Source organism: Gracilinanus agilis, chromosome 2, assembly GCF_016433145.1.
Source record: "Gracilinanus agilis isolate LMUSP501 chromosome 2, AgileGrace, whole genome shotgun sequence".
Lineage (NCBI taxonomy): Eukaryota > Metazoa > Chordata > Mammalia > Didelphimorphia > Didelphidae > Gracilinanus > Gracilinanus agilis.
Window position 1 is genome coordinate 313,606,302 of NC_058131.1, and position 16,784 is coordinate 313,623,085.

Sequence of the window (16,784 nt, forward strand, 5' to 3'; positions counted from 1 at the left end):
CAGATCACAACTGAATGTGAATATAATGAGTTAACCCACAGAATGGAAGTAGAGAGCAGAATGGATTGGAAACCAGAATCCAACAATATGATATGTTTAAAAGACACACTTGAGACAGAAAGGGAGTTGAAATGAAGAGCTGGATCAAAATCTAATGCTTTAGCTGAAGTGGAGAAGGCAGATGAGGCAATCATGATCTCAGACAAAACATAGGCAAAAATTAGATCTAATTGAAAGAGGTAATCAAGGGAACTACATTTTTTTGAAAGGTACTGTGGACAATGAAATATTTTTTTTTATTTTTTTAATCTTTTTTTTTTTAACCCTTGTACTTCGGTGTATTGTCTCATAGGTGGAAGATTGGTAAGGGTGGGCAATGGGGGTCAAGTGACTTGCCCAGGGTCACACAGCTGGGAAGTGGCTGAGGCCGGGTTTGAACCTAGGACCTCCTGTCTCTAGGCCTGACTCTCACTCCACTGAGCTACCCAGTTGCCCCCATGAAATAATATTTTTTAAAAGTTTATAGCATGGCCTCAGACACTTCCCAGCTGTGTGACCCTGGGCAAGTCACTTGACCCCCATTGCCTACCCTTACCACTCTTCCACCAAGGAACTAATACACAGAAGTTAAGGGTTTAAAAATATTAAAAAAAAAAGTTTATAGCATATTTCTTTGCTAAAGGCCCCATTTCTCAAATATATAAGGAACTGAGTCAAATTTATAAAAATAGGAGTCATTTCCCAATTGACAAATGATGAAAAGATAAAAACAGGCCGCTTTCAGAAAAAGAAATCAAAGCTATGATCATATAAAAAATTCTCTAAGTCATTAATTAGAGAAAGAGAAATTAAAATATGTCTGAAGGAACCACCTTATCTATCAAAAATGACAAATGTTGGAGGGTTGATGAGGGAAAAACAAGTACACTGATGAATATCCAGTAAAGTAGTGAGCTAATTGAACCATCCTGGAGAACAATCTGGAACTATACTCAAAGGACTATATAACTGTGCATATTCTTTGTTACAGCAGTACCATTAGAAAAGAATGATATATACAAAATCTATGTACAATATGTATAAAAATATCTGTATCAGCTCTTTTAGTAGTGGCAAAGGATTGGGAACTGAGGGGGTTGCTCATCAGCTGGTGAATGACTGAACAAAGTGTGGTATGTGATTGTTATGAAGTACTATTGTGCTCTAAGAAATGTGGTTTCAGGAAAAAACATGGCAAAACTTATATGTTCTGAACTGAAGTGAATAGAAGTAGATCATTGTGCACAGTACAGCACTGTTGTAATAATTATGATCAACTATGAAAGGCTTAGCTACTCTGATTACTACAGTGATCTAAGATAATTCTAAAGGACTCATGATTTACAAATAATATCCACCTCCAGAGAATTAATAAACTTTGTAAATTGAAGTATAATTTTCTCACTTTTTTTTGCTTTTTTGTGACACGGTTAATAATGGAAATATATTTTGCATGATTTCACAGATATAATTGATATAATATTGTTTGCCTTCTCAATGGGCAAGGGAGAGAATCTGAAAATAAAAATTTTATAAGAATGTTTAAATGTTAAAAAATAAATATTTAAATAGGAAATAGTATATTATGGAAGGCTATCAACCAATTCTTTCTGTTTTTCATATTTTCATCAAATATATTCTTGTTATATTAATAGGTAATTCTCATAAAGATTTTATAGATATGAGAAAAAAAGGCACATGTGTTAGTGGTAACTAATGTCTTCTTTTAAATTTTTTTATTTATTCTCTTTTGGAATTTTTTGCTCTTTGATATATCTTAAAAACCTGTCCTTAAGTACAAGTAAAGTGTTGCCTTTAGCATGAATTTTCCAGTTTTTATTTGATGAAATCTAGCAGCTCTTCTCCACCTCATCTTAATTTGAAGTGCCATTGCTATTTATTTGCACTGCATTATTTAGGAAGAAAAAATCTATAGAATGTGAGAATTGGAAAACAGGATCTAAGGAGAGTAGAGATCTGTCATCATCAGAAATAGAAGTCCTAGGAAATTATTCAGTGAAGAATATTGGATTTGTTATATTGAAGTTGGAGACTTTATTTTTCTCTAACTACACTTAAAAAAAAAGATAGCAAAAAGGCAATATTGATTCTTGGACATTAAAGTAAAGTATATGCCAAGGAATAAGAAGAATTTGCCTTCATTAGTTCCTTTCTTTCATTCTTTCTGTGTTCCAGCCAAACTGACCTATAAACTATCCCTCAATCTTGGTACTCCCTTTCACCTCTGTGCTTTTGCATAAGTTAGCTTTTTTGCCTGGAGTTCACTCTTTTCTCACCTCTGCCTCTTAGGATAATTACCTTCCTTCTAAGTTGATCTTATCTTTCTTAGACCATGGAGTGGATTTCACCCAGAGTTCTCTCCTCATTGTATTGAATTTACTTTTCTGTAAAAATACAATTAGCAGCCTCCCAGGTGATGGCAGATGGCACTCTTCTGTGGCAGAGACAGACAAATTCAACAAATATTAAATCCCTTGCTAGGGAATGTAAATAAAAAGGCAAAAAATACAGTCCCTGCCTTCAACAATTTTTAAATTCTTCTGGGGTGGTGGGGCTAGGCATTGAATGGAATGGAAAATAATTTATTATGAGCTTACGATGTGTCTAGCAGTGTGCTAAGTGCTAGGGATGCAAGGGAATGTTGGGGATCATTACCACTGGTTGCCAGTATAAAAAACCATGGACCTTTCCTTTCCCCAACCTGACCCCTTTACCCCATTACTCAGTTTCCACAAAGTGCTAGACATTCATTCTCAGCTAAAATTCTGAAAGCCCCTCTTCAACCCAGTATCCCAAAATTCTATTACACTTTGATCCTTATATTCACTACCCTCTTGATCAAGGACTATCTGTCCTGTCAGTACTTCCCAAAGTCCTTGGGACCTTTCCATTTTCTCTGATGCTTTCTCTTCCAAAACCTAGCCTGTCAATTTGCTTTATATGTTGTCTCCCCTCAATTAGAGCATGAGCTTCTTTGGAACAAGGAATCACTTTTCTACTTGTATCCCTTTAGCCTAGTATTAGCACATAGTAAACACTAAGTTATTCTTCATTCCATTCTATACTCCCAGTGAAATGTAGATTCCTTAAGGGCAGGGAATATTTTGTTTTATATTTCCATTGCTTAGCAAGGGCTTAAATGTTTGTTAAATGGAATTAGAATGGAATTGTCTGTCTCTGCTACAGATGGACAATCTTCTCTAGAGGCAGCAGGAATAATAACTTAAACTTGAGGGTGTCTAGTTGTCCTTCCACTTCCAGAAGTTCATATTACATATCTATAATGCATGTCATTGGCAAATGTAGAAATATGATATGGAAAGACTTGTAACATAATTTCAATGGCAGTATTAAGTCCTATGGATCCAAGACATCAGGGAAAAGTTAGTCTCACTTCAACCCCTTGGCCGCTTGGAAGAATCCCCTCCTGATCATTCATTCACCCCTTTGTCCTCTTCTGTCCTCTGTATATGTTGCAAAGAGTTCTCAGAAGTATTTGTTTTTCTTGGTCCTCCCACTAAGTGGAGCAGAATGTAAAGAAATCCTCAAAGCCAGAATTATTCTCCTTTCATCAAATTTTCATACCCTCTCAACTAGACCTCTAAAGGTCCTTTCCAGTTTTACTCTATGATCTTGTGATTATAATAGCAAAGGTAAAATAACTTTTGGAACTTTAATTTAAAATTTGGGGGATCCTAGGACTCTGTGGAGAATATGATAGAGTGTGGTCTTCACCTCTTTATTCCTTAGGCTATAAATAATAGGGTTCAACATTGGAGTTACCACTGTGTAGGACAATGATAGCAACTTCTTACTCTCTGGGGAGTTATTGGACTTGGGTCGGAAATAAGTAAGGCTTGCAGACCCATAGAAAAGGGAGACAACAAGGAGGTGGGAGGAGCATGTGGAAAAGGCCTTGCGTTTTCCCTCAGCTGAAGGCATTTTGATGATGGTGGAACCAATGCAAACATAAGAGCCCAAGATCAGTAGGCATGGGGCCATGACAACCAGAATAGTTCCCACGATGGCATAGATCTCAAATAGTGCTGTATCTGCACAGACCAACTTCAGAACAGGTGGGCTATCACAGAAAAAGTGGTTCACCTGGTTGGAGCCACAGAATGGGAAACTGAAGAGCCATGTAGTCTGTACTGTGGCCACAGGAAGGCCTGATAGCCATGAAGCAGCAGCCAGCTGTACACAAGCCTTGTGACTCATGATGACTGGATAGCGTAGGGGGTCACAGATGGCTACATAACGGTCATATGCCATGGTTGCCAGAAGAAAGCACTCTGAAGCCCCAAAGAAGAAGAAGAAATACATCTGAATGGCACAGTTGAGGAAAGAGATGTTTGTATCATGGGCAAGCAGGGTTCCCAGCATTTTGGGAACGATGACCAGGTTGAAGCCAATCTCCAGGAAAGACAGGTTTCTGAGGAAGAAGTACATTGGACTGTGTAGGCCAGAGTCAACTGTAGTGACCAGGATGATAAGGGCATTACCCATCAAGGTGACTAGTTCAATGGTCAGAAAAAGCAGAAAGAGCAAGGCCTGAACCTTGGGTTGCAGGGCAGAGAAGCTAAGAAGGACAAACTCACTCACTGTTGTCCAATTTTCTGCAGCCATGAGCACAGAAATTGGTCCCCAGCTGCAGAAACAGAAAGATGTTTTTTACTAGGAAAGCCAGATTCTAATTTCTTAATTTAGATTTCTTTTTACCCAAAGTGGAGACATAGACCAAAAAAAAAAAATCTTGGTAGAAGGGGCTCCCAATATAGCATCCTAAGGATACAATTCAGAACTTGTGCTTGGAGAAAGAAGATGTGGGTCAGTCTTATAACTGGTATAGACCTCTTCCTATAAATATAAACAGGTAAGAATTGACATTCTGGGTCAGATGTATTGTCAGATGTAATACCCCCATAGTCTGGGGGTATTAGTGTATTTACCCAGCTGATGGTGCCTTCTATGCCAGGTTACCTAGTGCAAAATGGGTTTTGAATTTACTTATATTTGCATATTATCTCCCATCTTGAAATATAAGCTCCTCGAAGGTAAAGTCTGTTTTGATTTTGTCATTTTATTCCCAGTGCCTGACACAGTTCCTGGCACATAGAAGCTTGATTGATTGCTTGTTGAATATCAGCATGTCATTCTCTCACAAACCACATCAATCTCTTCCCTCACATATATACACATCTAACCTCATATATGCTTTTTTCTCTCTGTGTCATTGTTCTTATGGAATTTATTAAATAATTATTATAAATAATTAGATAAATGTGTTAAACTACAAACATTTATTTACCAATGGAAAAAAGGAATCAAATATACTCTTCTTTTGTTTTTAAATCTTTATCTTCTATCTTAGAATCCATACTATCAGTTCCAAGACAGAATAGTGGTAAGGGCTAGAATATGGGTTAAGTGACTTGCTCAGCTAGAAAGTATCTGAAGCCAGATCTAAACCCAGGACCTCCCATCTCTGGGCCTGGTTCTCAATCCACTGAGCCATCTAGCTAACCCTCAAATATACTCTTGATTTAGAAGAAATGAAAAAAAGACTAATGGATAATCAATAATAATACAAATGATCTTAAATAAGAAAAACCTAGTAAAGAATTCTGGGATTTTTTTACATTTGCTTTTTTTAAATTCATTTACTTTAAAAAGAAAATTATAAATGCATGGAGATAATATTTTAATAAAAAAAGAATACCTTCTTAATAGCCATGGGAATAGTTTTAAAGTGGTTAAATCATATATATCCCACCTTTGTCAATGCCCACAATGGGGCGTGGGGAAATATAGGGACAAAAGAGAGACTTGGAAAGGACAGACGTATGAATGGTCACCCAGATTCCCAAGTTCTACTCCTAACCCTAATTTTGAGATCAAGTGGTGTCCAGAGGGACACAAGCAGGAAGAAGACATGGGAAAAGAACCACAAGTTATTAGGTCTCTATAAGTGTAAGCAGGACAATGATTCCTGAGTCAGAGGGATGGGAGGAATCTGAGTAAGAACTGGGCAAAAACCTATGCTATTGATCAAATACGAGTGACTTGCTTTTTTTCCCTGCAGTTCCCACAGGCTACTACTCCCTTTAACTCCTTGTTCTCTTTCTATCCCTGTTAGTCTTCTTAACAAGCTTCCACAGAGGTTCTGGTAGCTTCAGGCTTTCTTTTAAAACTTTAATTCTTAAGTCTTAAAAAATCTCATTAAAATGCATCCTACCAAAACCCTAGTCTATTTGTCACATTTTACTTAATTCTCAAAGAGAATTGGAGAGGAAAAGTGCATAGAGAAAGGAAGGAGACAGTAGAGGAGGGGAGGAGAAAGGAAAGAAAGAAGAGGGAAAAAAGGGAGAGAGAAGGGGAGGAGAGGGGAAAGGAATAGAGAAAAAGGAAGAGGAAAGGAGTGGATAAGAAAGGAGGAGAATGAAGGGTGAGAGAGAAGGAAAAAGGAAAGGAGAGGAGGGGGAGAAAGGAGAAAAGAATAATTTCCTTGTTTTAAAGATTAGATCATTTCGGTCCAGCAGAGATAAACAAGAGACATTGAGTATGTGTAAGGAATGCTCCACAGTAACTCAGCCACACTACCATGCCTAACGTTGTCATTGGCCTTCACCAGATAGTTAGACATAAATTACTCAATAATAAGGAAACTAAGTAGTTCAGTAGTGCTAAGCCTGAAGCCAGGAAGACTCATCTTCATGAGTTCAAATCTGGCCTCAGAAACTACCTGTGTGACCCTGAGCAAGTCACTTAATCCTACTTTCCTTAATTTTCTCATCTATAAAATGAGTTGAGGAAGGAAATGGCAAACCACTCCAGTATCTTTGCCAAGAAAATGAGGTTACAACGAGTTGGACATGACTAAAACCAACTAAACAGTAGCAACATTCATAATAATTATAAATGATGCTTTAAATCTTTATTTTATATAATTTTTTAGAGAAGCAAGGCTACATATGTTTCAAATACATTTAAATTTTACTGAAACCCATTTAGCTTTGTAGGATGGCATTTAGAGGATCACTAAGTGTTCATATATTAATTTCCCATTATGCTGAGGACCAAGAGATGAGCCTCTTCTTTCATCATCTGATGGTGTCACTACTTTATGTTTTTACACTCAACTCTCTGGGCATTGTGGTAAATGAAGCCCTACGACAATTCTGCTTAAATCAATAATTGTGATAGCCTACCAAAAATAGCTGCCTCTAGTTGAGAGAAAGGAATCTTTTCTCCATTGGCTAATAAAGTACATCTACACAGGTGCTCAACAAACAAATCTAAGGTATCAACTTAAAAACTTTTACACTCAATCATAAACATGTCCATCAATGCTTTAGTTAGTCACTATTTTAGTTATTAACTAATGTACATTTAGCTCTATGAAGTAATACAAAAGAAAGGCAGTCTCTACCCAAAAATGATTAATCAAGTTAAATAAGCACAATTTTAAAAGTAGAGATAGTATTAACAGCAAGAAATTAGTATAAATTCATACAACATATAGAAAGAAACCTTCCTAACACAAGTGAGTTTTAATTCCAGTTTTGTGATTTAATTAGTGACCCAATCTAGGAAGTGCTAGTAAAACACCATGTTCCATACCATACCTCTTACCCCAAGAAATTTCCTCTTTGATACAGTAAATATTCAAATTGAGAGGAGCTATTCATAGCTGAAGTAACATTGAAAAATGCAGAATGTGCCCTTGTTCTCATTAACCACAGGAACCTAGAGCACTTTCAAGTTGTCAAAGAATTAAAATGATGCCAGGTCCACTTGACAATAGTTTTAATAAGTTCAACTTCATTTTCACCTACAATTCCTACAATCTGTGAGCATACTGTCTGTTACAAAATCAAAATTTGAGTGACTGATGGACCAAACACTTAAACTAGTCACCTTTTAGAAACTGCGAACATTGTAGCCACTAAATATATTAATCACATTTACTAGTTAGCCCAACAATAGCAAGAGGGGGAAATCTATAATCAAGTTCAGCTATTCATTTTTTTAAACCCTTGCCTTCTGTCTTAGAATCAATACTAAGTTTTGGTTCCAAGACAGAAGAGTGATAAGAGCCAGGCAATTGAGACTAAGTGACTTGCCCATTTCTGCAATGCAATGATAATAAATTTCATTATGGAAAAGGTAGTTGATGGGAAAAGGGTATGACGAAATGTCTACAAATAAAATGCCATCTAGTGATGGTAGACAGTCTGACCAAGATGGTTCACTTATGCCCTTCCTTAATTTTCCACTCTGTCTGAGTTGGCCTGCCTATTCCCAAAGGAAACCTGACTTCACTGCCTCCTCTTTCACACTTCAATTTTGTTCAAGGTGCCTATTTTATCTCATATTTCTAGATTATATTATGTAAGACTCTCCAAGTTAAGATTTCTCTTCCCATGAAATATTACCTTCATTCTGATGGATACATCATGATGTTTCACATGAACCAAACCCTAGAACTATAGCTCTGGTGCTGTACCTAGAGGGAATGACTAGTCAGCTCTAAGGAACACTCAGAAATTAATTTCAATAACTATATAAAAAATAACAATCGACTCTTTCACCCAGAGCATTCTCTTTTCTAAGTATTGTTTCTTCTCTTGGCTTTTTCCTTCAATTATTCCATATATCATAGTTCCCATGGTCCTTTATCTAGAGGCTATCCAGGTTGACTTGCACCACACCCAATAGGCGGCCAAAACAACATACAACATTGCTGTCGATTATGGCCCCCAGAGGTCCCTTGAGTATAAGGAACCAAGTCTGTTTTCCCATAAACAAAACTCTGCTCCTCTAGACCATCCAGGAAATTGGCAGGATAAACCACTCTGGTAGTAAGTCCACTAACCAATAAGCCAGATGTGTCTAACTAATTCTAAATATCTTTCATAATCTGTCTTTGTTATGCTAGGCTCATTTCTACCCCCAAACAATACTCTATGAATCTTTAACCAAATATAGATAATTTTGGATGGCCATGAAGAATAAATATTCAGTGTACTCTTGGTTCATTAAGATGCTAGAGAAGAGGTAGGCTAGAGCCAGTTTTATGAGCATGCAATAGCTAATTAAATTTTCAAGATGAGCATTTACACTTTGGATGCTACAAATCAGGATTTGACTTATTGTTGCGTTGATTTCTAGACTTAAGAAAATTACGTGGAAATTGGTAATAATACAGTTTAAATTTTAAAGACTATTCCAGAGTCTCCTCTAATTCCTAATAGATTCACAGTTCTATGAACCAAGGGATAGTGAATGCAGTATATGCACCCTGGAATTTTTAGAAATGTTCTTCTAATGTCATCCTCTCAAGACACAGTCTCAAAGAATGAGAGTGATTCTGAAGGGAGGAAGGATATTTGAGTACAGGACTTTACAGTGTGGCCAAAACAGTTAGATCTTTGTTAATCCAGTTGTTAGGTAAATTGCTCACCACCATTTTTGGAAGACTGATGCCTGATACTTTTATGAATTCTCTAAACTACAATCTTTCTCTTTCCACCTAGCTTTCTGTATTTCTCAGCCCCTTGGATTTTAATACTCTGGGAAAATTCCAATTTCTTTCTAGGTCTTCCCATTGCTCAGAAAACTGACATAATTCCTCACTGGTTTTATATAAAAATACAAATGCTGACCGTGATTTACATCACTAGGCTTATCATATCTAAGTCTCCTTTTTGCACACGATTTTCTAGGCAAACCAGCATGATTTAAAGTCTCTTTACTTCACAATCTATCTCCTACCTCTAACCCTGAAATAGACTTTCTTTAATAATAGAATGCTCTTCGCTCTAACCTCTGACTCTTAAAAACCCTAGTTTCTTCGAAGACTCAGCTTCAATGCCACATTCAAAAGCCCTGCCTTGATTCTCTGAAATGTGAGAGCTGCCTCCCAGAACTATGAATATCCTATATTTACTAAATTGTGAATATTTTGAATCTCCTTCCTCACTCCTCATAGTATCTCAGAGTCTTGAGGGGAAAGACTGTCTGTTTTATATTAGTGTCTCAAAATCAAGCCTAGTTCCTGACATAGACAACACTTTTAATCAGTGTTTGGTTGTTGATTTTACTAGGTTATCACCTTCCCTTACTCCATCCCCCATCTCCAGCTCTGATAATTATATAAATCAACATGCTTTGTCAGCTCCATTGTTGCAACATGACAAACAAATTCTTCATAATACCATGAAAATGCAGTTTTAAAAAGTCTTTGACATCAAATGTAATCAGAATACTGTGAAATTATAATGACCAAGCATAGTTCCAAAAAAGAGATATGAGAAATCAATTCCCTCCTACTTCTATGCAGAAGTGGAGAACCACAGGTAAAGAACAATGGAGACAATGAGGTACAATGGCTAGATCATTGTTCCTAGAGTTAAGAAGACCCAAGGATAGAGCTGGCCTCAGATTTTTACTAGCTGTGTGACCCTGGGTAATTCACTTAACCTTTGTCTGCCTTGGTTTTCTTATTTGGTAAAGAGATAGTAGTAGCACCTACCTCCCAGGGCTATTCAGATTAAATATTTATAAAGTGCTTTAAAAAGTGCCAACCCATAGTAGGTGCTTAATAAATGCTCCTTTCTTTCCTTCCTTCTTCCTCTCTTCCTTTCTTCTTATGATGTCAGTTGTTGATTAACTTTGATTAACTGTTTTATTTCTTTTTTTTTAATAAAGGATGGCTTTCTGGAAGGAATTGAAGGAGAGAAATGCAATGAGAAATGTAGGTGATACGACAACAAAAGACATCAATAAGATTCATTTTTTTTAATTTTAAAACATGATTCTTGAAAGTCTAAATAAACAATAATTATAATATCCCCTTTTATAGTTTCATAGTCAACCAAAGAAGTCTCGGAAATAAGTGTGGCATAATCTCACCTTACAGAAATTATATTGCCTTTGCCTCAATAAATTATGCTTCAATTCAATAAACATTTAGACAATTCTATAGGCCGTTGCTAAGTGTTTGGAACTGGGGAATGATATAAAGTTTAGGTAAGGCAGTCTCTGCCCTGATGAAATAGGGAAGTGGGATAGTTGTGAGACATACACTAGAATCAGGATGAACAGGATGACTCCTAGTTAAATATGAAAGCTGAGGGAGAGGAGAATGGGATGAGTCAAAGATAATAACAAGGTTTTGAACATAAGTGAGGAAATGATGATGCCATTGAGGGGTGAAAATTGCTCACTTTTGTGACCAATTATCTTGTTATTTACCAGAGTTTGACTGATTTGTCTAATATTATAAAATTCACTGGCTTTTAGTTTTTAGGATCTCCTTATGGATGGGAATAATAACATTAACACAACTATTCTCAGGTACACAATGTCACCCTTGAGTTCCTTCTAAGCACCTGAACATTAGTACTTTGTGCATGTTTTTTATTTAATTATCTGTGTATGTATTTTTTGAGTATTTCCAGTCCCTCGAACAATGTCCTGAATGTAATAGGTACTTTATAAAAACTTCCTCAGTTGAATTGAATTGCACATGGGTTACTGATTTAGGTATATCTATAATTAATCTATTAAGGTGAGAGCCTCCAAAGTCTTCATCATGGTTTTTCTTAACCTACCTAATGTCATGTATGGGTATAAGTGTGTGTGTGTTTTAATTGAATTAAAAACAAAATGGAAAGTGTGCTGGATGTCCTGGAGATTTAAATCACAACTTTACCACTCACTACTATCTGTGTGACTTTGGAAAAGTCATTCAACACCTTTGGACCTCAGTTTCATCATCTTTAAAATGAGGGGATTAGACTAAATGACCTCTTAAGGTCCTTTTTTAGCTCTAAATCTCTAATCTAGACTCAGTTAAGGAACTCCCTAAGAAAAGGTCATAAAACACCCCCCAGAAGAGGAAGTTAACAAGGATCTACATAAAACAAATGACACCACCTGTGGAAATCTTCCCAGAAAATAAATCCCCCTAAGGTATGATTTGTAAATATTGAAGATGAGACTATAGTATCACTTAATCTTATCTAAAAATGCAGCCCATGAGGAAATATTTTAGTGATAGAAGCTTTAGGTGATTCATAAAGAATATTTAAAGATTAGATGGTAAAGATACTACCAGGGCTTATTCAGCACTTTTTCCTCAGAAGTAAGACTACCTCTGTCAGACATAAATACTTCAGTTGACTAGTGTGCTTTGTACAGGAGCATTACTGGCTATTTCATCAAGCCTTATTATTACCTCTACATCCAAGACCCAAAGTTGGTTCTAAATAGCATCCCATTTCCTTTGTTCTGACGCCAAATGTAGCAAAGAAACTTCTGATTATGAATTCATTGTCCCAGTTATCTTGAACCAAAGGAAGGGGATGTCCAGAAAAGTGGATATAAATTTTTTGGTCACTGGAATGATAGTATTCCAAGGTAACTAAAACTAAAGGGGGAGCATACATTTCTAGTGAAATAGTAAGGATATTGTCATTGTTCATTCATGTCTGACTCTTTGTGACATCAATTGGGGTTTTCTTGGTGAAGATGCTACAATGGTTTGCTATTTCCTTCTCTGGATCATCTTCCAGATGAAGAAACTGAGGAAAATAGGTTTAAGTGATTTGTCCAAGAGTTACACAACTAATAATGATCTAAGGGCAGATTTTAACTCAGGTCTTCCTAACTCTAGGCCCAAAGTTCTATTTACCATGCCACCTGGCCACCCCAATGGTAAGAATTCTGGCTAGAACTAGGAGACCTGGGTTTGAATTCTGACCATGGGCAAGTCATTTGACTTTGTTCCTTAGTTCATCATCTGTAAAATGGGAATAATACATGTATGCCTACCTCATGAGGTTGTTTTTCAGAAAAGTGCTATAAGTGCTAAAAGTGTTATAAGGATCTATAAGTATTGTCTTATGATAGACTGAAGCTCTCTGATGTCTTTTCTCTGTATTAGATACAATAAATACTTCTTTCCTTAGCAGTCAGTTCTTTAGGAAAGATAACTTTGGGCTTGGGATTTATGCACTTTATTTCTTGGAATGTCTGAGATGAAAAAATTTTGAATGCTTTTGCTATTACTTCTCATTCAAGTACACTTTTTTTTTAATTTCCCTGATTCCAAAGAAAAACAACTGCTTGATCACATGGGTCGATGAGGATATGATTGGGGATGTAGACCCTAAGCGATCACCCTCATGCAAATATTAATAACATGGAAATAGGTCTTGACCAATGACACATGTAAAACCCAGTGGAATTGCTCATTGGCTACAGGAGGGAAGTGGGAGGAGGGGAGGGAAAGAACATTAATATGTAACCATGGAAAAATATTCTAAATTAAATAAATAAAATTTTCAAATAAAATACAAAAAAAAAATTCCCCTGATTCCTTTCTTGCTGATTTTATATTCCTTTGCAAAATAATTTTCAAATTCTGTTCTAAATAGCTTAGTTTCTAGTTTGTACCAAAATCTCCTTGGATTTCTCTGATTCCATCAGTTGGGTAATTATTCCACGTTTCCACACAATAGCCTCTTTCTCCCAAATCTGTAGTCCTTGGACATCTTTATCTAGGACTTCTAATAAAATACTTTCAGAACCTCCAGCTTTCCTGTGGTTCATTTTTTTAAATTTTCCTGTCTATTACCTAAATTTTATTGATAGCTGGTTACTATCATCCAAATAATAACTTTCACATGCATTTACTGAAAGGTTATAGAGTATGGCATAGTGATTAGAGTGCTGGACCAGGAAGAACTAGGTTCAAATCCTGCCTATGCCACTTAAAGTTGGGTGATCCATGGTAAATCACTTCACCTCCAATTCACCAAATCCATCCTACACTCTGCAGTCAGTCTCAGATTCCCAAAGCATCATTTTTATCCTATTAGTTTCCTGATCAAGAATTAAAAAAAAAAAAAAGAAAATCTATACTTCTCCTGTTTTTTAAGTTTTCTTAATTGAATCATCTTAGCTCTATCAACTTTATTTTCCATCATTCTCCTTCACAAACTCTGTTCAGATTAGGACAATCACTTTGATAACCTCTGTAACAAATATATTCATTTACAATTTTATGCTTTTACTATTCTTAGTCTTACCACCTTAAAATCCCTGCAGCCTACGTCCCCACCTTCTGTCTTTAATGGTTAACCTGCTGTTTCTGGTATGTCTTGTCTGCACTAATAGATTGCAAGTTCTCTTAAGAGAAGGACTATTTTTGTTATTTCTGCAGCATCTTTCACAAAATTTAACCCAGTGCTGGGCACATGGTAAGTGTCTAATAAATACTTGTTGATAACATAACTTGCTCAGTTCTTGAAATTTTTGATAGAATGGTTTGTTCAAAAAAAAATTATAACTGTGTTATGGTTATTGTTGATGTGTTTGCTAATTCCTGTTCACTCAATGATCAGGGATTAGTGTATTTCCTTTCTTGGTCTCTTTGTTCTAGACAGGACAGATATACCCCTTCCCTATAGCCATATAAGCCCCTTTCTCACATCTTCCAGACTGTTCTATAAGCTACCCCAAGGCAAGTGAGACTCAACATGGATCTCTTCTCTGACAGGAGAACCAGCCTTATCAAACCATACCTCTGCCTTCAAATCAGATTGGGAATAATTCTAAACTACTAGGCTATTGTTCTTGTCTCTTGCATCTCATTGTAGAAGCTATCCTATAGAGTATTCCTCAACTCCCTGACCACACATTCTACTGCTGCCCTGAAATCCCCTTGTGATATGAGGGAATATAGCAACATTTCTACTTTGTCGAGGTTTCCATTTTGTACCTCTTCCCAGTAATCAAATATTATTTCCATAAATTATTCTCTCTCTTTCTCTGTTCCTTTGTCTGTCTCTCTTGTTCCTCTTACCAAATCTTAAGGACTAGAAGCTCCTACTGTAAACCATATTAAATTGATCCTCTTTCTTTGTTTTATTCAAGTTGTTCTCTTATCTCCTCAGGTGAAAATGATATCTCCTAACCTTCCAGGCCTGACTCTCCTTTCTGTCAACTTAAATTTTTCATTGCACTTTCATGATTCTCCTTTGCCCTTTTACATTCTACCTTGTATCATACTTATTTGTGTATATGACAAATTCTTCACTGCTAACAGACTATAAAATCCTTGTGGGTAATGACTCTATCAACTTGTCTCTAGTACTTAGAAAAGATCCATGTTTACAGAAGATGATTAAGAAGTGCTTGTTGGGTTGTGATAAATTATTTTTGCCTATCTCATATTTTTCATAGTACTTTCACATACATTATTGCAATTTATGTTTACAACTGCCCAGGGAGTTTGGCAAAACTGGTATTATTCCCACTTTAAAATGAGAAAATAATCTCTGAAACTCCATGGCATAATAGATAGAGGGATGGTCTTAGAAACAGGGAGATCTGGGTTTAAATTATACCTCTGATACAAGCCCTGTGACCCTAGAGAGAGGAAAGAGAAAGAAGAAAAGGGAAAGACAACTAGAACAGGAAGATAAATACGTTTCTTAAGATCATACTATTAGTGATATACCCAAAATTATAAACCATATCTACTAATTCATAGCATAGAATTCTTTCTATTTACATATACAGTCTCATTAACTCAACAAATAAATACTTCATGTCTATTATATACAAATTAGTGTGTTATATGCATCCATCCTATAGCTCCTATATCTAAAGACCACCCCATTGATTCTCTTAGCACCATCAGTCAGATTAAAGAAATATCTTCCCATAAAGTCTCAGTTCTATCATACCATTCTAATAATTCAAAGGAGGAAGTAGAAACCACCCTTCATTGCACTGGGTTGTATTTGTATATGCATTTCTTCTCCCCAACTAGATTTTAATTCCTTGTGGACAGGGGCTATGTTTTACATATTTTATGTCTCCTTACAAATGCCAAGGACATTGCCCTATATGTAGTAGATACTTAGTAAATTATAGTGCTTAAAAGTCCAGTATCTCTACTATAAATACTTGGGCAGAAGTTTGTGGGAGCATAATGGAGAGCATCCTGCACTGAGAGGTAAGTGATCTGGGTCCTAGTTTTGGCACTTCTGTTAATTCATTATGGGTCTGTAACCTCAATTTCTTCATTTATAAAATCAAAGAGTTATTTGAATGAGTTTATTTCTGGTCCATTTTACCTGGCCTATTCTATGATCTATAAATGCATTTGACAATCTCATGTACTTAATGAACAAGACAGGACAAACAGCAAGAGAAAAATGTACATACATGCTTTTCAGTCACTCCCTCAAGCCCTTCCTGATGGAACTCTGCTAGGTATACACCAAAATGCCTGCAAGTTATTCTGATATATAATATGGCATAAATAAAGATGAGGGGAAGTACAGATGATTCGTCCTTTAATTTGCTGAGATTTCTGTTGCCTCCAGGGATTCTGCTTCTTGTCAGTAATCAAATCCTCTTTCAGTCTGTAATATGCCCCACCTTATCCTTCTACCCAAATGAGAAGCTATGGAAGTTCTCACTTTTAGTCACTTCTATCCTACAAATGTCTTCCCTTTCCTTGAGATCACCAGAGATCCAAATAATGATGAAAGGAAGCATGATATAGTGGATAAATTGCTACCATCCAAATAAAGAGGACCTATAGTCAAGTTCCTCTTCTGACATATACTATACTAGACCCTAAGCAAGGCACTTGACTTCTCAGTGCGCCAGACTATAAAACTAGGTTGTAGAACGGTAATTTG

General features: G+C 36.3%; 2 protein-coding genes across 2 annotated transcripts in view; one reads left to right on the plus strand and one right to left on the minus strand.

Moving 5' to 3' along the window:
* The window catches only part of LOC123233687 (zinc finger protein 850-like), a 312,250-nt gene that overhangs the window by 18,835 nt on the left and 276,631 nt on the right, over window positions 1–16,784 (plus strand). The gene's annotated exons all lie outside the window — the stretch shown is intronic.
* LOC123236590 (olfactory receptor 10A5-like) lies at window positions 3,739–4,686 on the minus strand. The gene has a single exon (XM_044662983.1). It carries the CDS (start codon window positions 4,684–4,686, stop codon window positions 3,739–3,741), a length of 948 nt encoding a protein of 315 aa, XP_044518918.1.

Excerpts from the sequence above, each read along its gene's own strand:
- LOC123236590 (XM_044662983.1), bottom strand. The coding sequence starts at position 4,686 with ATGGCTGCAGAAAATTGGACAACAGTGAGTGAGTTTGTCCTTCTTAGC.